Below are 19976 nucleotides of genomic sequence, written 5' to 3'. Positions count from 1 at the left end.
GACAACAAAACCCAACACAAAGAGAACTCAGTCAAACTTGTATTGTTCCTTGCTCTCTTTCTATGTTGCAAGCTAATTCTTGTACTATAGCTACTCTATGAGAAGCCATTTTGGCTCCTTTCTGTTGGTTTTACCTGCAGGTCTCCACTTTTCACCTTTCAGTTCTGGGTGGCACACACTGTGCCTCTTTAATAATAATAATAATAGTAATAAACGTGGTTGCTAGTCAAAAGTCAAAATATCCCATGGATGAGACTTAGTTGACTGGCTAAGAACAGATATTGAGAAGATGGATAAAAAAACAAGAAAGCACTTGACTATTGGAGGTATCCATCACCCAAAGGATGATGTCGAATGGCTTTACATGAAGAGACGAGACGGTGGTAGAAGACTTATTGAACTAAACTCTGTCTATGAATCATCCATCGTCGGACTAAGTGACTACGTTAAGCTAGATAAAGACAGGTTTAATAGGCTAGTTATAAATCATGATGCTGGCAAAAGTAAATATTCTCTCCAAAAAAAAGCCGAAAAAATCAAAGAGAAATATTTGAGGCGAGAGACCGAAGCTCAGAATATGGAACTTCAGCTAAAAACAACATCTGTAAAGATAAAATAGAACTGCTGAAGAGCAAACCACTACGTGGAAAATTCTTTCATGACTTGGAAAGATCATTTGTTGATAAGCAGGCGTCTATGCAATGGCTTTGCAGATGCGGTCTAAAAGGAGAAACAGAAAGCTTAATTATGGCAGCACAGGACCAGGCACTTAACATCAGGTACGACCAGAAAAACATCTTAAAACAGCCAGTAGATAGTAATGTGACTATGCAACAAGGCAGAAGAGCATATTAGTCATATTGTTTCAGGCTGTACAACACTTGCACCTACTGAATATACACAGAGACCTAATAAAGTAGCCAGTTATGTACACTGGACTATGTGCAAGAATCTAGGGGTACAAGTGCCAGGCAAGTATTATGAACAACAGCCAGAAAAGGTTGTGAACATCAATGATATCACCATCATGTGGGATGTTCCAATAACAACAGACAGAACAATCCTAGCGAATTGTCCTGATATTGTGCTGCATAATAAGAAAGAGAAAACCTGCCTGTTGATCGATATAGCCGTTCCAGACGACTTGAACATCATGTTAAAAGGAACTGAGAAGATTTAGGATTTGGAAATCGAGATTAGCAGGATGTGGAACTGTAAAACTAGAACTATGCTAGTTATAGTTGGAACATTAGGTACATTAAAGAAAGATCATGATGAAAAGATGAAGATGCTCCCAGGCCATCCATCAGCTAGTGAAGTGTAAAAGATTACATTTATGGGCACTGCACACATCCTTAGAAAGGTGTTAGGGTAAATCACTTTGGCTTCTTGTTGTAGTCTGGATTTACCAGCTAAAAACGCAAAGACATCATGTGAGAGGAAACAAACACTGAATAATAATAATAATAATAATTCATTACATTTATATAGTGCTTTTCAAGGTACTCAAAGTGTTTTTACACAATGAGAGGGGAGCCACTTCATCCACCACTAATGTGTAGCATCCACCTGGATGAGGCAACGGCAGCCATTTTTGCGCAGTACGCTCACCACACATTAGCTGTTAGGTGGTGAAAGAGTGAGAGAGGGATAGTTAATTAGAGACTGGGGATGATTAGGGGGCCAGAATGACCAGGCTGTGGTGGACAGTTTAACCAGGACATCGGGATACACCCTACACTTTCAAATTCTTGCCTACCAAGTGCTCGACCTGGAAGGAAAGTCTAAAATTTCACCTTGCTGGGTTCACATTTCAAAATTTCAGATTTTTAGCTAATGGTCCATAATAAAGCCTTGAAGGTGGAATGAGGGGTTGTTGATGCTTGGCGTTGGCTCTTGAGGTGTTTTTTAAGGGGGATTTAAAAGATGAGTCCCATGCAGTAAAGGAGTTAGGTTGGATTGGAGACAGAGAGACTTTGAGTTAGAAGAAATGCTGAAAGAGAGAAAAAAAGGGAGCAATCACAACAACCATAGAGGATCAGTAGGGCACAGAGTAGCACAGAAGCTAAAGATGTTATCATCTGCAGGAATGTCTATATGGCTGGTGTCTTAGACTTGTTTTGATGTGGCTGTAACACCTTGAAAGTTCTTCTATGAAAGATGACTTGGTCAGCCCATGGACCATCTGGCACTTTCTCATGGACCACCCGGCACCTTTTTAGTCTGTGGACCACACTTTGAGACCCACTGGTATGGAGGGGAACCTAATAGTTCTGATAGTGCCAAGAAAGTAGGTGTAGCATCTGAATACATATATCATGTACAGAATGGTTTGAATGAAATATATTGTTATGTAGAGCTCTTGCAAGAAAGCCATTCAAGACCCACACCACACTGATTTGTCCTGTTCCTGGTGTTGGTGTAAAATCACTGACCCCCAAATCATTTATAGGTAGACATGTCATACCTGGAGGAGAAGAACTGACATCCTGCAAGATATAAAAAGAAGAGTTTTCTAAGCATGACTTGTGGCACATCAGGGTGTTGTTTTAAGGGGGGTTTGAGGGGCACTTACGGTCGACATCATTCTTGGCAGTGGTGGCTTCACTCTGTGGAGCACATAAACATCATATATGATTAGAGGGCACAACATTCATTAAAGAAGCAACCAGCATCTGCCCTGGAGGAGGTGGAAAATGGCAACTTTGGCAATTAGTGTTTAAGTCACATAGCCAGCAATAAAATGAAGTGCTTTACAGTAACGGTAACAAGGGAGCAAAATGGATACTCACAAAGAGCTGCTCTTGATTGGGAGTATCGGGATGGCAGAAGACATCGGAGGCTTATGGGTTCTGTGTACAATCGGTGGACAGGCTGCTGGGGGCGACAGAAGATAAGACAATCAAAGAAAAGAGGTTTAATCGCATCTACATTCGCAGACATGTGTAATCTAACATGAGGCCAACACAGGGAGCAAGTCCTGCTGTATCCACCCTCGGGACAAGTTAGAGGGGCCAATAGTGATGACTTTCGATTTGCATAAAGTATAGCAAAGGTGATGTTAAAATTTGTGAAAATTCAGTTAAAAGAGTTGTTTGAAGGTTTTAAGGGTTTTATTGGGGTGGAAAACAAGGAATTCTGCTCCCTAAAGCCTTGTTCACACTTCCATGTTTAACTCTGTTCTTTTCTGCAGCTTCTTAATACATGTAATTCATAAAACACTGATAAACTCAGTTCTGGTTATGTCTCTTGTTCACAATCCAGCAGATGAATGCAGCACTTTTTAAAAAAATGGGAATGTGATATAGCGGGTCCACTGCTCAGAATAAAAGCCCAGTTTTTAAATAAATAATCGCCGCACTCGCAGCTTAAAGAGGGGTCATGGTAGTGTGGCCAGAGCGGTTCTCGGACACGACGTGCTGCAGGCATTTCCTCTCTTATGTGTACAGGTGAGGAATTGTCAGCATCTGTAATTGATGCTAATCGCCACACCTAAGCCATGTCCCCATGATAAATAGGAGAAGCGCAAGTGTGGAGGGAGGAAGACGGGAGGCAATAAAAGAAAGGAAAAAAGGCCTGGAGAGTGAGAGAGCAGCATTGGGGCGAATGAAAGGGGACGAACCAGCCAGCCAACTGTAAAAGAGAGGTCAGCGCGGTCAGGGGTCCTGGACGAAGCAAAGGATCGGCACTCAAGGGATGGATCGTGCCCACTGAATGGAAGAGTAGGTACAATTGTGGAGGAGTCCACCCTAGGGATCTGAGGAACGACTACGAGTGCAAGAAGGAAGACAGGAGGACAACCAACACTGAGTGGTCTGGCAGACAGTGTGTGGACTGCGGTGGCTGATGTTTCTCTTGCTTAGTTTGCCTTTTGTGAGCTGGAGAGACTGGGAAAAATTTTTTATATCTTTTTATGGATTATTTATTTAATGATGTTTGAATCACTGCACTGTTTTGGACACTGGTTTTGTTGTTTTAATAAAAGCACTTTGCACCTTCTTGCACAATCCCCTTGTTTCATTAAATCCTCACTGTCCAGCTCATCCGGTTACATTAACGATGGTGTCGGGTTCAAGAGCTCCCGGAAGCCAGATGGGAGCATGAAGCGGAACCCACATCGTCACAGGGAGCAGCTGAGTATTTTCAGTATGAAGACACATCAAAACATACCATCGTGCACATTGCTGTGCTCTCTCCACAGAAAAACTCAGTAACTGGAAAGCTGCTGCTACTAAACCCCGCCTCCCTGCTTTCTCTGCCCCTCCCAATCTGTTACCTAGCAACTTAGCCTAGTTGGGGATAGGCACACTTACTGTGATTTTTTTTTTCACTAGAGATCCCTATTTAAATATAAAATGGTATGATGATGATGATGGGATACTGTAATAATCCTCGAAGGGATTTACTGTATGTAGATACAGTCATATGAAAAAGTTTCTGGATTCTTTGGATTTTTGTTTATCATTGGCTGAGCTTTCAAAGTAGCAACTTCCTTTTAATATAGGACATGCCTTATGGAAACAGTAGTATTTCAGCAGTGACATTAAGTTTATTGGATTAACAGAAAATATGCAATATGCATCATAACAAAATTAGACAGGTACATAAATTTGGGCAACCCAACAGAGATATGACATCAATACTTAGTTGAGCCTCCTTTTGCTAATATAACAGCCTCTAGACGCCTTCTATAGCCTTTGATAAATGTCTGGATTCTGGATGGAGGTATTTTTGACCATTCTTCCATACAAAATCTCTCCAGTTCAGTTAAACTTGATGGATGACGAGCATGAACAGCCTGCTTCAAATCATCCCATAGATTTTCAATGATATTCAAGTCAGGCGACTGTGACGGCCATTCCAGAACATTGTAGTTCTCCCTCTGCATGAATGCCTTTGTAGATTTCAAACTGTGTTTTGAGTCATTGTCTTGTTGGAATATCCAACCCCTGCTTAACTTCAACTTTGTGACTGATGCTTGAACATTATCCTGAAGAATTTGTTGATATTGGGTTGAATTCATCTGACCCTCGACTTTAACAAGGGCCCCAGTCCCTGAATTAGCCACACAGCCCCACAGCATGATGGAACCTCCACCAAATTTGACCGTAGGTAGCAGGTGTTTTCTTGGAATGAGGTGTTCTTCTTCCACCATGACCAAATAACTTAATTTTTGCCTCATCAGTCCAAAGCACTTTTTTCCAAAATGAATCTGGCTTGTCTAAATGAGCATTTGCATACAACAAGCGACTCTGTTTGTGGTGTGAGTGCAGAAAGGGCTTCTTTCTCATCACCCTGCCATCCAGATGTTCTTTGTGCAAATTGCACTGAATTGTAGAACGATGTACAGACACACCATCTGCAGCAAGATGTTGTTGCAGGTCTTTGGAGGTGATCTGTGGGTTGTCTGTAACCATTCTCACAATCCTGCGCATATGCCGCTCCTGTATTTTTCTTGGCCTGCCAGACCTGCTGGGTTTAACAGCAACTGTGCCTGTGGCCTTCCATTTCCTGATTACATTTCTTACAGTTGAAACTGACAGTTTAAACCTCTGAGATAGCTTTTTGTAGCCTTCCCCTAAACCATCAGACTGAACAATCTTTGTTTTCAGATCTTTTGAGAGTTGCTTTGAGGATCCCATGCTGTCACTCTTCAGAGGAGAGTCAAAGGGAAGCACAACTTGTAATTGACCACCTTAAATACCTTTATATCTCATGATGGGACACAACTGTCTATGAAGTTCAAGGCTTAACGAGCTCATCCAAACAATTTGGTGTTGCACGTAATCAGCATTGAGCAGTGACAGGCATTCAAATCAGCAAAATTACAAGGGTACCCAAATTTTTGCAAAGCCAGTTTTTCATATTTGATTTAATTTCATACAACTAAATACTGCTTCACTAAAAATCTTTGTTCTTAAAACACGCCAGTACTCAGATGTTCTTAGGAAATGAATGACATACCACTGTTATCTTTTTTGTTGAAAGTAGAGTAAATTATTATGCAGACTGAGAGGGGTTCCCAAACTTTTTCTTATGACTGCATCCACTAAATAGTATCATCTCCAGACAGAAGGGGGTAAACGTTAACATTTAACATTATACAAAGTTATTGTCAGTTTTTTCACCTGCATTATTATCAATCTTTAATGTAATATTATTTATTGTATCAGTATGGTGCTGCTGGAGAATGTGAATTTCCCATTGGGATTAATAAAGTATCTATCTATCTATCTATCTATCTATCTATCTATCTATCTATCTATCTATCTATCTATCTATCTATCTATCTATCTATCTATCTATCTATCTATCTATCTATCTATCTATTCAAAATTAATGCATGGAAACACTTCCAGACAGGAAGAAAAATTCTTACTTGGAAGTGAAACACAATTAATGTTATTTTTTTGCAAATGAAAACAATGAATTTCACTATGAATTCAATTTTAATTTGCTCATCACCCAGCGCTGATCAGTCCAACCTGTACATCTTTCGAAACATGAGAGGATAACCAGCGTGCTCAGAGGAAAATCCATTTGGAGGTGGGAGGAATGTGAAAAGTCCACAAAGACAACGAGTAAGGATGGGATTCAAACTTAGGTTACTGGATACATGAGGCAGCCATGCTAACCACTGTGCTCCCTTGCTGCCTTGTAGAGTCTAACCCTGCACAGCAGAGTAAATGAATGAACAGAAATACATGGGGCTACCAACCTGCCATAGGCTGACTCCAACCTGCTTCTTCAGTCTGAAATAGAGAAGAGTTAAGTGAGAACCCTAGTGGGCTCATTCTGGCCATGGTAGTCGAGTGTCTAAATACATTCCTCAGATCTAACTGATTCAATTCAATTCACTTCAGTTTGTTTTTGTATAGAGTTCACTTTACTGAGTGCAGGCATAGAACGCTGAGAGAAGTTCTCAGGTAAAATGCAAGTATATTATGCAAGTTTAAATTTTACAAATGACCATAGAGACCCAGATTTTTTCAAATACACTGAAACAAAGAAAAAACTGGTAACATACAAAAAACCAACAATAGCTGTCCCTCAATTAATTGTTAAACTGTGACCATGAACCTGGGTATCCTGGGAAACTCTGAGAGTGGTACAGCCTTACCTGATCTTCGGAGGGGATGAGGTAGACATCTGTGAAAAGCAGATAAGCAGAGGACTAGTATGTCTTCAGTATGCATAAAGTGCCCACTCAGCCTTCAACCCACCCCTGGCTGTTCCTTCTCCTCGTCCTCTTCTTCCTTCACCTGCTCTTTTCCAACTTACCTTCATCAGATTCAGAAAGGTTTTCTACCGGTGGATTCTTTGGAGCTGAAATGCAAAGTAAAAGTGGAGGAGTCACTTGTGCGAGGAAGCAGAGATGGCTGAGCAGGATAGGAAGGCTGTTTGCTTAGGGGAAGAGCAGGTTCACCTCACTGGTGGGCTTACCTGGCCCCATGCTGGAATGAGTGATTCTGCCCTTAGAAGCTAATGGAGAAAAAGGTCTTGTGTTCTGAAAGAGAGAAGAAAACAATTTGTTATTAGACCAGTTCTGATATTCCATTAAACTGGGAAGGGAAGAGAAACTTCACCTTACTGAGATATTAGCTACTTAGGTCAGTTCATTTATTTTATAGATACGCACTAAGTGAAATGTGGCTTAGCTCAGATGGCGCAGCTGTTTTAATCGAATCTGCGCCTCCGGATTACAGTTTTACTCGTGCTGATCGCCAAGGAAAGAGAGGTGGAGGGCTAGCAAACATTTACTCAAGCAGATTAAAATGTAAAAATATCAGTTTTGGTAAATTCAAGTCTTTTGAGTATCTCGCTGTTGTTATTCATGGAGATTCTCACGTTCTAGTATTATCCGTGTATAGACCTCCAAAATTCAACGCGTCTTTCTTTGAGGAATTCTCTGACTTGATGTCAATCTTAATTACGAACTATGACACACTCTTAATAGTCGGCGACTTTAATTTTCATATAGATAATCAGTGTGACCAGAAAGTAAAAGAATTCATGAACCTCCTGGACTCTTTTGATTTGAGACAGCTCGTTAATCAGCCTACACATAAAGCAGGTCATACGTTAGACTTAGTGATTACTAAAGGACTAAAAGTTGATATAAAACAGGTCATTGATACGGGTCTATCAGACCATTTTCTTCTACTCTTTAATATAGAAATAATGATAGAAAACACTCATGAGAAGCATATTGTTAAAAAACGCTTCTTTGACTCATCAGCAGCTTTAAAACTTTCAAACATTCTAACCAATCAGTCCGTTTATAGTGCCAACTATAATAGCGAGGAGAATGTAAATAGTAAGGTGGAAAGATTTAATACTAAAGTGAGGGCTGCTGTTGACTTAGTTGCACCTGAAAAGACAGTTAAAAAATCTTCTAGCATTGTTATACCATGGAAGACCCAAAGAGTGTCTGATTTAAAGAGAACATGCCGTAGAGCTGAGCGTAAATGGAGGAAAACTAAACTAACTATTGACTATGAAATATTAAAAGTTAAAATAACAGAATACAATAACACAGTCCATCTTGAGAGGCGCTGCTATTTCTCTAAGATTATAAATAACAATGCTAGTAATCCCAGAGTCTTATTTTCGACAATTGATCGTCTGTTAAACACAGGTAACTCAAAGGAATGCCTCCTAAGTACTTCCAGTAAAACCTGTGAGGCTATCGCTGTATTTTTCAATCAAAAAATTAATGACATTAGAAATAACATAGTATATCTCCCCAACACTAAGGATCCTCCTAAACCCCAGTACCCCATAATAAACAAATTAAAGTCTTTCACTAGGATAGATTTACCTGATTTACATAAAATAAGTTCTCAAATGAAACCCTCCACCTGTGCCCTTGACCCAATACCAACAAATTTTTTCAAAGAAGTATCGGGCGTGCTTAGTGATAATGTTCTTGACATAGTAAATTCGTCATTAGATACGGGGGTCTTCCCAGACTGTCTTAAGACTGCGGTAGTTAAACCTCTACTTAAGAAAAATAATCTCGATCCCTCTGCTCTTGAAAATTATAGACCCATCTCTAGCCTGCCTTTCTTAAGTAAAATTCTAGAGAAGGCAGTCATTATGCAGTTAAATGAGCACCTCAATAAACATGCTATTCTTGATAAATTTCAGTCAGGTTTTAGAACAAATCACAGCACAGAAACTGCACTCGTTAAAGTAGTAAATGACTTGCGGGTAAATGCAGACAGAAGCCATTTATCTGTTCTCATCCTCTTAGATCTGAGTGCCGCATTTGACACCATTGATCATAATATTCTTAAGAATCGCCTTAGTCAATGGGTGGGCCTCTCTGGCAGTGTCTTAAATTGGTTTGAATCCTACCTGGCAGGGAGAAAATTCTTTGTTAGTTGTGGTAATTATAACTCAAAGACACATGATATTCTATATGGTGTTCCACAAGGCTCTATCCTGGGTCCACTGCTCTTCTCAATCTACATGCTTCCATTAGGTCAGATTATCTCAGGGCACAACGTGAGCTACCACAGCTATGTTGATGACACACAGCTATATGTATCAATAGCACCTGATGACCCTAAATCTCTTGATTCGCTAACACAATGTCTAACTTGTATCTCAGAATGGATGAATAGTAACTTTCTCAAATTAAATAAAGAAAAAACCGAAATCTTAGTGATTGGCAATAATGGATACAATGAGGCTATTAGAAATAAACTGGATGCATTAGGATTAAAAGTCAAATCAGAGGTAAAAAGCTTAGGGGTAACCGTTGATTGTAATCTGAATTTTAAATTGCATATTAATCAGATCACTAGGACAGCATTTTTTCACCTAAGAAACATAGCAAAAGTTAGACCTCTTATATCATCGAAAGATGCAGAGAAATTAGTTCATGCGTTTGTTTTCAGTCGGCTAGATTACTGTAACGCACTCCTCTCAGGTCTACCCAAAAAAAACGTCAATCGTTTGCAACTAGTGCAGAATGCAGCTGCTAGAATCCTTACCAGGAAAAGAAAATCCGAACACATTTCTCCAGTTTTGATGTCACTACACTGGTTACCTGTGTCATTCAGAATTGACTTTAAAATTCTGCTTATGGTTTATAAAGCTTTAAATAATCTCGCCCCGGCTTATATATCGGAATGTCTGACACCTTATATTCCAAATCGTAACCTCAGATCCTCAACTGAGTGTCTCCTTAGAATTCCAAGAGCAAAACTTAAAAGAAGTGGTGAGGCGGCCTTCTGCTGTTATGAACCTAAAATCTGGAATAGCCTGCCAGTAGGAATTCGCCAGGCTAATACAGTGGAGCACTTTAAAAAATTACTGAAAACACATTATTTTAACATGGCCTTCTCATAACTTCACTGTAATTTAATCCTGATACTCTGTATATCCAATTCATTATAATAACTATTCATTCAAAATCTGTACTAACCCCTACTCTCTCTTCTGTTTCCTTTTCCGGTGTCCTGTTGGTGGTAGCGTGCGCCACCACCATCTACCCAAAGCACCATGATGTTCCAACAATGATGGATGGATTAAAAGCCAGAAGTCTGTATGACCATCAGCATCAAGTGACTCCGTGAAAAACCCGAACTACAAAGAGGACTATTTCATTTATGTTAGGTAGAATGCCCACAGGGGACTGGGTGGTCTTGTGGCCTGGAACCCCTACAGATTTTATTTTTTTCTCCAGCCTTCTGGAGTTTTTTTTTGTTTTTTCTGTCCACCCTGGCCATCGGACCTTACTCCTTTCTATGTTAACTAATGTTGTCTTATTTTAATTTCTTATTTTGTCTTTTATTTTTCTTCTCTTCATTATGTAAAGCACTTTGAGCTACTTTTTGTATGAAAATGTGCTATATAAATAAATGTTGTTGTTGTTGTTGTCTACGTTAATGGGAATATAGATATCTCATTTTACTGGAGCTATTTCAGGAACACTGACTCAATAGGATCATGTTAGGGACCATTCTCAATTCCAAAATCCTTACATGCTGGCACAGATCTTACATTACATTGTTGCAGGTTAAGAAGCTCTCTTCTCTAGGAATGGATTCTACTCGAGCCAGTTAAGAAACTTCACCTTTCAGGAATAAGTCGACATGCTTCAGATTTCTGACAATCAGTAATTTGTATTTGCAGAAAATTGATTTCATGTCAAAAACTTGATGTTTCACTTCGGAAAAAAGAAAACCTCCAAAAATGGTGTTTTGCTTCCTGTAAAATTTGTGCCATTGATACAAGAAGAATGGTATTTAGTTCTTGTCTGGAAGCATGAATTCTGTTTATGCCTGCCTGTCATTTACTATTTAAGTAAAGATCTCTGGTGAAAATAAAAATCACTGGGCTCATTTACTGTCACGTGTAGACATTTCCTTCAGCCATCTGACATGTGTTGTGTTTGTACAGGTAAGAGGACGCTCACTTCGCCAATTATGATTACAATCTTGGCAATCACAATCCTAAAGATGTATCACAGACAGAAAAGAAGCTTAAAGCTCCACCGCTCATGAAGCGTGCAAACCTTCATCTATAGGATCAAGAAACAGAAAAGAAAAGTTACAAGGTGAAGTGTTTCCTGCAGAGAAAACACAGCAATGTACACAACTTGCACATTTTGGTGTGTCATTGCGTAGAGAATACGCAGCATTTCCAAGGTGAGGTGAACGAGAGCGATCAGTAGTATTGACTTGAAAGGTGTGCTGCCGAAAAAAGGACAGATAAACACAGAAGTGTGAATGTACCCTTAGAAAGAAAACAGTCATGTTTTTAGCTCAAAAATCTTTAAAACTCCCAAAAAACTCTTTTAATGAGCTTTCAGTTTCGCAAAATTGAATATGAATTGAAATTTGACCTGTTTCCATCATCCCTGCTGCCCATATTCAAAATTTACATTTTACTTAAACTGGTTCAGAAATTCCATTATACTGGTAATGATAAAGACTGGGAAAAACTTTAGCTTTATGGAAATACGGATAATCTATTAAACATTTGGAACATTTAAGAAATCCCATCTTAATTTAGAAATGATTGGCCATTCCATGATACTAATTCCTAACTAAACATTCCACCTTCCTAGGACCAGTTTAGAAAAGTCAATATACTGGGAGCAATTTAGTTAAGCTCAGCCTTACTGGAAAAGGAATTACTCTACCTATACCTTAATGGATGTACAGTATTACGACTCTCGCAGAATCTCTGTCTTACCCTGTATATTTTATATATTACATAGTTGGTCGGGTTAAAAAACTTACTAGAATTAGATCAGATGCTACATATTTATAGGCCCATTTAGAAAATCAATCATACTGGGACCAGTTCAGGAATTCTTCTGTATTGGGACCAGTTTAGAAAATCTACTTACTGACTGCAGTATTAGAATCTCATCCTTGGGGATTAGTTTAGTTACTTTGGATTAATTTGAATATAGATATGCTTTAATTTTTTTTGGAAATATTTAAGAAACTTCATAGATACTGTATTACATCATTTTTAGAAAATGTTAAGTACTGTGCTTCTCTGGGAGCAGCTTAGAAAGAGAACACTTCACAAAATCATACGTTGTAGAAGATGATCAGTTACCAGCCCATAGCACAACAAAAGCACATAGAGAGAAGCTTGTGGTAAAAAATAAAGATGTGTGCTGCCCCAGAAGTTAGTTTTATTTAGTGGAAATATTTATTTTGAAATCATTTAAGTGAAATGACTTGCATGTAACTGAATTGGCAGTCAAACTTAATATTTGGCACTGGTGATTTTCTGGGTATTGAATTTTCCAGCGAAAAACATGCAACATGTTACAAACGCACTGCACTTCTCCGCAGTGATGTGAGCGAGAATTCATTTTATTGGTATTAGGTACAAATTTCATGCTTTACATAGGTGTAGTAAATAATAAATAATAATAATAATAATACATTTTATTTATATAGCGCCTTTCCCATGCTCAAGGCACTTGAATATAATAAAGAACGGCAGGGTATACAGTATATAGCATTGTACAAACCAGATAATAAATAAAGAAGATTAAGACAGTAAATTCTGAAAAAGAAACAGACAACATAATTGATGGTCTCGCACACACATACAGGTTACATTAGCATCTTGACAGAGAAGTAAACTGAGAGAAGGGTAATAAAGTTAAGTAGAGCTAAAAGCCTTCCTGAACAGATGAGTTTTGAGTTGTTTTTTAAAAGAATTCATGGAGTCAGCTGACCTGATTAATTTTGGTAGGTCATTCCAGAGTCTGGGCGCTATACAGCTGAAGGCCCTGTCACCCATGGAGTGTAGATTAGTGAGGGGCACAACAAGATTACCAGAATCAGAGGACCTTAGTGGGCGGGCAGGCACATAGTGATGGAGAAGGTCACTGATGTAGTTTGGTGCGAGGTTATTTAAAGCTTTGTAGGTTATTAGTAGGATTTTATATTCGATTCTGTAGGACACAGGGAGCCAGTGGAGACGGAGCAGGATGGGTGTGATGTGCTCGCTGCTGCTGGTTCGAGTAAGGACTCTTGCAGCTGAGTTTTGAATAAGCTGGAGCTGTGATATAAGATTAGAAGGGGCACCTGCCAGTAGGGAATTACAATAATCGATGCGGGATGTGATAAAAGCATGGACAAGTTTCTCAGTGTTAGAAAAGAAGAGGAAGGAGCGAACACGGGATATGTTACGGAGGTGAAAGTAAGAAAGTTTCTTAATGTGATTTATGTGGGCGGAATAAGTGAGGGAGGAATCAAAAATGACACCAAGATTTTTTACAGTAGAGGCAGATCTGATGAGATCACCGCCAAGATGGACTGGGAAGGAGCTCATTTTATTAAGTTGCATTTTAGTCCCAATTTGCAGGAGTTCAGTTTTATTGCAATTTAATTTTAAAGAGTTCTGCTCCATCCAGGTTTTAATTTCACTAAGGCAGGTTGTGAGCTGAGAAAGCTCTGATGAAGTTCCACTTTTAACATTGAAGTAGAGTTGAGTGTCATCTGAATAAAAATGATAACCCAGTCCATAACTACGGATAATATGGCCAAGGGGAAGCATATAAATACAGAAAAGCAGAGGACCAAGGACAGAGCCCTGAGGAACTCCTTGTGTGACTGGCGCTGAGCTGGATCTGCTGTTGCCAAGACTAACAAACTCTTGCCTATCAGTCAGATAGGACTTGAACCACTGGAGGGCAGTGCCAGAGATACCCAGCATGTATCTAACAGAATTAATATGCTGGTTTGTTCATTGTCTGTTGCCATAAGCAAATCATTGGTTACCCGAAGAAGAGCAGTTTCACAGCTGTGCCGCACCCTGACACCAGACTGAAAGGGTTCTATTAAATTATTAGAGGTTAGGTAATTGGTGAGTTGGGAGGCTACAACACGCTCAAGAACTTTTGACAGAAAAGGTAAGTGGGAAACAGGCCGAAAATTGTTAAGATCGTCACCATCAAGACCAGACTTTTTTAACATGGGGGTTACAGAAGCAATTTTAAAAGTGGCTGGCACAAACCCAGTGTCGAGAGATGTATTGATTATTGTCGTAACAGTCGGGATTATGGCATGAAGGCAGGATTTAAGAAGTGTGGTGGGGATGGGGTCCAGTACACAAGTAGTCGGCCTCATCTTACAAAGCAGGTCATTAACAAATGCCGATGTGACTGGTGAAAATTTAGAGAAGGAGCTGGATGGGGTAGGAAGACAGGGAAGGATATAATGGATGATGGATTTATGTTAGTTGAATTATTTAGATCTTTATAATTTTATTGTGGAAAAAGTGGAGGAATTTTTCACAGACTTCAGTAGAAGAAGTAATTGGGCCAGATGAAGGTTGAAGTAATTTATTAACTACAGAAAACAAAACCCTTGGGTTATCATGGCCACTTTCTATTATTCTGCCATAATGTGTGTTCTTGGCTGCAGTTAGTTCATCTCTGTAAGCCCTTTGATGGTCAGAGAAAGCCTGGATGTGAACGGTGAGGCCAGACTTATGTGACATTCTCTCAAGGCGTTGGCCAGTTGCTTTCATAGACTGTAGCTCTGAATTATACCAAGGAGCTGAACACTTAAAGGAAACCTCTCTATGTTTTAATGGAGCTGTTTTATCGAGTGCTGAATGAAGGGCTGTGTTATAGTGGTCAATAAGACTATCTAGTGTTGATGGAATAAGTAAAGACAGTAAAAGATCAGAAATGGATCCAGCAAGAACAGAGGGACAGATATTTTTAAGGTTTTGGAAAGAAATTTGATGTTTACAGTGAAAAGCACTGCTTTATGGTCAGAGAGTCACAAATCAGTGCTGTAAGTGTTGGCAACAGATAGTCCAGATGTGTAGATCAGGTGCAGCATATGACAACCAGAGTGGGTGGGAAAATCAGCATGTTGTGTCAAGTCAGAACAGTCCAGTAAGGATAGGAATTCATTTCTCAGTTTAGATGTAGTAATGTCAATATGGATGTTGAAATTGCCAAGAAGAATGACTCTCTGGGAAAGTGAACTTAAGTGGGTTAATAGTTCAGTCAGATCAGATAAAAAAGACGCATTGTATTTCGGGGGACGATAGACAACAATAAGTGAGACAGGACCGGATTTTGTTATTAGCTTAAGAGCCAGACACTTGAAAAAAAATGGACTGTCAATGGGGATTCTTTTGATGTTTAACTTCGATCTAACAATTATTCTACTCAAAGGTGTCATTTTGCTTCACATTTCTGAGAAAAATATATAATCATAAAAACATGCAGGTTAGGTTGGTTGGTGATAGTGTGTGCTTGGTATGTGTGTGTGTGTGTGTGTGTGTGTGTGTCCTGCGGTGGGCTGGCGCCCTACCCAGGGTTTGTTCCCTGCCTTGTGCCCTGCGTTAGCTGGGATTGGCTCCAGCAGACCCCCTGTGACCCTGTAGTTAGGATATAGCGGGTTGGATAATGGATGGATGGATGGATGGATAAATATGCATGGATTTTCTAAAACTATCTTCATTAGGAATTATTTGAATGGTCCATTATACTGCCATCATTTTCTATGTTCGTTTAAAAAACAGATGAGAACCTCTACCATGCAAAGAAACATTTAAGAAATGCATCATACGGCATTTACTTCAGGAATTCTATTGTAATGGGAATCTCACATATACTGTGACCTGCAAGGGGCGTTGCAGAAAACAAATAATTTATTGCTCAAATACTCTTTCCAAGGCTTTCTTTCTTTCTTTCTTTCTTTCTTTCTTTCTTTCTTTCTTTCTTTCTTTCTTTCTTTCTTTCTTTCTTTCTTTCTTTCTTTCTTTCGTGTCGTGGATTTTAAGTTTAACATTTTATATTTTATTTCATTTTTTTGTTCACACAAACAAAAATGAACTTAATCGTAAAAGGACAGTGAACATCAAAATGCCTTTTCTTCCCAAATTGTATCACATTACAACAAATATTCTGCTCAAATGGACAGGATAAATGTAACACTTAAGGAGGCAGGACATCAAACCATCCTGTTTTCCTGAATTGCAGAGGGTGCTGCTGGGGGAGGACCACCCTACTTTGTCTATGGCCCAGAAGTGCTCCCTAAAGGAGACAGAATGCCACCAGAAGCATTCCCTGGCCCAGCATAACAGGAAGCCCACTGCCACACAGGGCCGAGTCAGAGTCTGGAGGCAGTGGGCTACACTCTTGGAGGAAGCAGCAGGAGGATTGTGCTTGGTGTGTTTTTTGTTATTATTCATGTAATGAAGGTGTTGGGGCTCATTAAAAACCCTTCATTGGAGCACAAGTCAGTTTGGGGAGTTATTATGCCTGTGGATTTGGGACTCAGTGGCGCCTCCTTGTGGTTACAATGTTTAAATATACTCCACTTCTGAAACCAGTCCAGATATATACTGGAATCAATTCTCAAAGCCAATGTTCTTGAAAGTCATGCAGAAATACAATTAATAAAGCCTACTTTATTGAGACCACCTCAGTCATTTCACTCTGCTGGGTTAATCTAAGGTGCTCCACTTCAGTGAGCCCAAATTACTTTGTAGCTGCTCAGAGGTGATTCTGGAAGGTCAGGTTAGTCTTTTTCATTTGCTATTAGACCTCCTTCTCTGTGTGTGCTTTAAGTTTTTAAGCAGGATAAGCCTTTAATACGTGTCACAGATGTTTCATTTGAGGTGGACCTTTGCACATGATACGCTAACCAGAATCGGACTCCATTGTGCCTAAGAAATTGTGTGAAAACTTGGTGGTGCAATTCAATATGGGTTATTTTTGACTTATTCTGTGTAACAGACACATCTGGTTTTCCACATTTATTGAGCGACATTAAAACATCATCCAATGCCATTTTCGTGCTAACAGTGCTGGTACCAGTACCACAGAAAGAAAATTCTCCTCATCCCATCTGCAGTGCATCACAATGAAGACACAGAGAGGACAGTTAGTTACCTTTGGAAGACGAGGCGGGGGCTTGCTTGGATCCAATGTGTCTGGAAGAAAAATGGAGATGAAAATTTACACCAGCAAAAGAACATTCTTCCAATCAACTGCTAGCCATAATTGAGCCAAGAATATACACGGTCTTCCTAATTTATCTCCGATTCGGCTCAGGCTGCCCTGCACTATGTCTCTGGATTGTATTTTTCCTTCTTGTGTCTGATTGTGACTCTTTAGCCACTTTGCACTAAAATCCTTCTTTATATACTCTGGACATGCACTCCATAGGTCTGTCTCTCCTTTTGCCAAGACCATCTTTCCATCTTTGACCTATGCTGCTTTATCTGGACTTCTCTCTGTAATGTTCATCTAAACTCAGACTCTTTCTGCTACTGATCATATCAGAGGCATAGCTAGGGTTTTCAGCGCCTGGGGACAACTGAAGATTTCGCGCCCCCTCCTGTTTGCCAAAATGCAATGGGGAAGGGAAATTTGGCGCCCCCTGGATGCTGCGCCCGGGAACAGATGCCCCCCCTTGCCCCACCCTAGCTACGCCACTGGATCCTATCCTTTGTCATGCATGTGCCCCTGGATGCCACCTTCCTGGCCCTGACGAGGTAAGCAATACCAGGATAACTGTATCTTCACTTCTCACCATCGCTCCAACAAGAAAGCCTCCAAGGATGCCTGACTCCACCCACACTGGCAGAGATGGCCCCTCCCCTTCCATCTTAGACACCATAATTAGAACATTAGAACTTCTTCCACAATAACATCAAGTTGAGTTTTGAAAGTCCCTAAAGTCCTACTGTCCACCACACTACTTGGTAGCTTAAAGAAGAAGAAGGGGTGTCTTCCAGAAGATGCTGTTCACTTGAACCTGAATCTCAATGAAGACACAGATTATGCTGAAAGATGCTTACTTGATCATTTTTGTGCAAGGCTGAACCATATACCTTTCTTTTGTTGCCTGGGCCCTGCTTGCTTAATTATTGATTTATCAATTAAACAGGGTCACCAGGCTAGTGCCCAAACACTCCTTTTAGTGCCCTCGGTCTGTTACTTGGTCACACCTGGAATTGCAAACTCCCTTTCTATGTAAAGTTTGACATTTTACATAGACCACCATCTTGTCTGTAACCCTTAACCAAAGCAATGCCTGTAGTTTGCACAACCACACTCTCTTTGTCCTCGCCATGTCCAGGTTTCCTTCTCTCCAACCTTGCCTCCAGCTCCTTTACCTAGACCCCTCTATATCTCCATATGTCTGATAGGCTAGGAAGACCTCATCCCTTTGCACCGACTCAATCTCTGTCCTCCATCATCCCCCTTTTTCCTGTAATACTTTTGCCCTGCCACTTTACTAAGACCCTACCTTATCTTCTGCCTCCGTCCACCCTGAAATCCTCCCTGTAGAGTACAGACCCTCACTGTTTAAGCTACAAGGCCAAAAACATATGGATGCCAATCCAAATTATTGAGCTCAGCTGCTCCGGCCATAAAATCAGGGACATAGCCATGCAATCTCCATTGACAAACACGGGCAGCAGAATGGGCCGTACTGAAGAGCTCAGTGACTTTAAACATGACACTGTTAAAAGATGCCATCTTTGCCACAACTATGAGAAAATTCTCCTCTTCTGGGCTGGTCCAGGTCAGCTGTAAGTGCTATTATTGTGAAGTGGAAGTTTCCAGGAGCACAGCAGCTCAGCCATGAAGTGGAAGACCATGGAAACTCGCAGAGTGGGACCGCTGAGTGCCAAAGCGCATAGCATGTAAAAACTTCAGAGCTGTTGTTCCATCACTCACAACAGTTCCAAACTGACTCTGGAATGGTGTAAAGGAGGCCACCATTGGACTCTGAAGCAGTGGCAGTGTGTTCTCTGGAGTGGCGACTCACGCTTCACTATCTGGCAGTCTGATGGATGAACCTGCGTCTGGTGGAGACCAGGAGAACACTACCTTCAAGACTGCATACTGCCTGGTGTAAAGTTTGGTGGAGGATGACAAATGGTCTGGGGTTGTCTTTCAGGGTTTGGTTAGGCCCTCTGTTTCAGGTGAAGGGTACTATTAATGCCACAGCATACAAAGACATTTCAGACGATTGTGCACATCCAGCTTTGTGTAAACAGTTTAGGGAAGGTCCTTTTCTGTTCCAGCATGTGCACAAAGCCAGGTCCATAAAGACATGAGGCCTGTACACAGCACTGACGTCAAACCTATTGAACACTTTTGGGATGAATTGGGAGCCTGGTTTTCTCATGCAAAATCCCAACCTGACCTCGCAAATGTTCTTTTGGCTGAACGAGAACAAATTTCCACAGACACACTCCAATATCTTGTAGAAAGCCTTGGAATGGGATGTCTGCCAAGCTCATATCGGTGTGGCAATCAGGAGACCACAGACTTTTGGCCAAATAATGTATGTTGACAATGGTTTTGCCTCAACCATGTGTTTATGATCCTTTACCTCAGACTTCTACTCTTTTACTTGACCTTTCTACCCCAAAGTTGACCCTTAGCTTGTACGTTGTCCTCATCACTGTTAACTAAATCACTTCTCCTCTATTTTGGCCTCGTTGAT

At 40.3% G+C, this 19976-nt stretch overlaps 1 protein-coding gene across 1 annotated transcript in view; it reads right to left on the bottom strand.

The window, feature by feature from the left end:
* The window catches only part of LOC114648699 (B-cell linker protein-like), a 62372-nt gene that overhangs the window by 1222 nt on the left and 41174 nt on the right, over positions 1-19976 (bottom strand). Inside the window, exons 6-13 of the mRNA XM_028797882.2 lie at positions 17405-17445; positions 7444-7507; positions 7282-7326; positions 7121-7149; positions 6719-6752; positions 2793-2874; positions 2576-2609; positions 2468-2489 (exon numbers count right to left, since the gene is read on the bottom strand). Of these exons, the coding sequence (XP_028653715.2) occupies positions 2468-2489; positions 2576-2609; positions 2793-2874; positions 6719-6752; positions 7121-7149; positions 7282-7326; positions 7444-7507; positions 17405-17445 (351 nt within the window). The remainder of the gene's footprint in view (positions 1-2467; positions 2490-2575; positions 2610-2792; positions 2875-6718; positions 6753-7120; positions 7150-7281; positions 7327-7443; positions 7508-17404; positions 17446-19976) is intronic.

The sequence above is a fragment of the Erpetoichthys calabaricus genome, chromosome 1, assembly GCF_900747795.2.
Source record: "Erpetoichthys calabaricus chromosome 1, fErpCal1.3, whole genome shotgun sequence".
NCBI lineage: Eukaryota > Metazoa > Chordata > Cladistia > Polypteriformes > Polypteridae > Erpetoichthys > Erpetoichthys calabaricus.
This window is presented reverse-complemented; position numbering and strand designations above follow the sequence as displayed.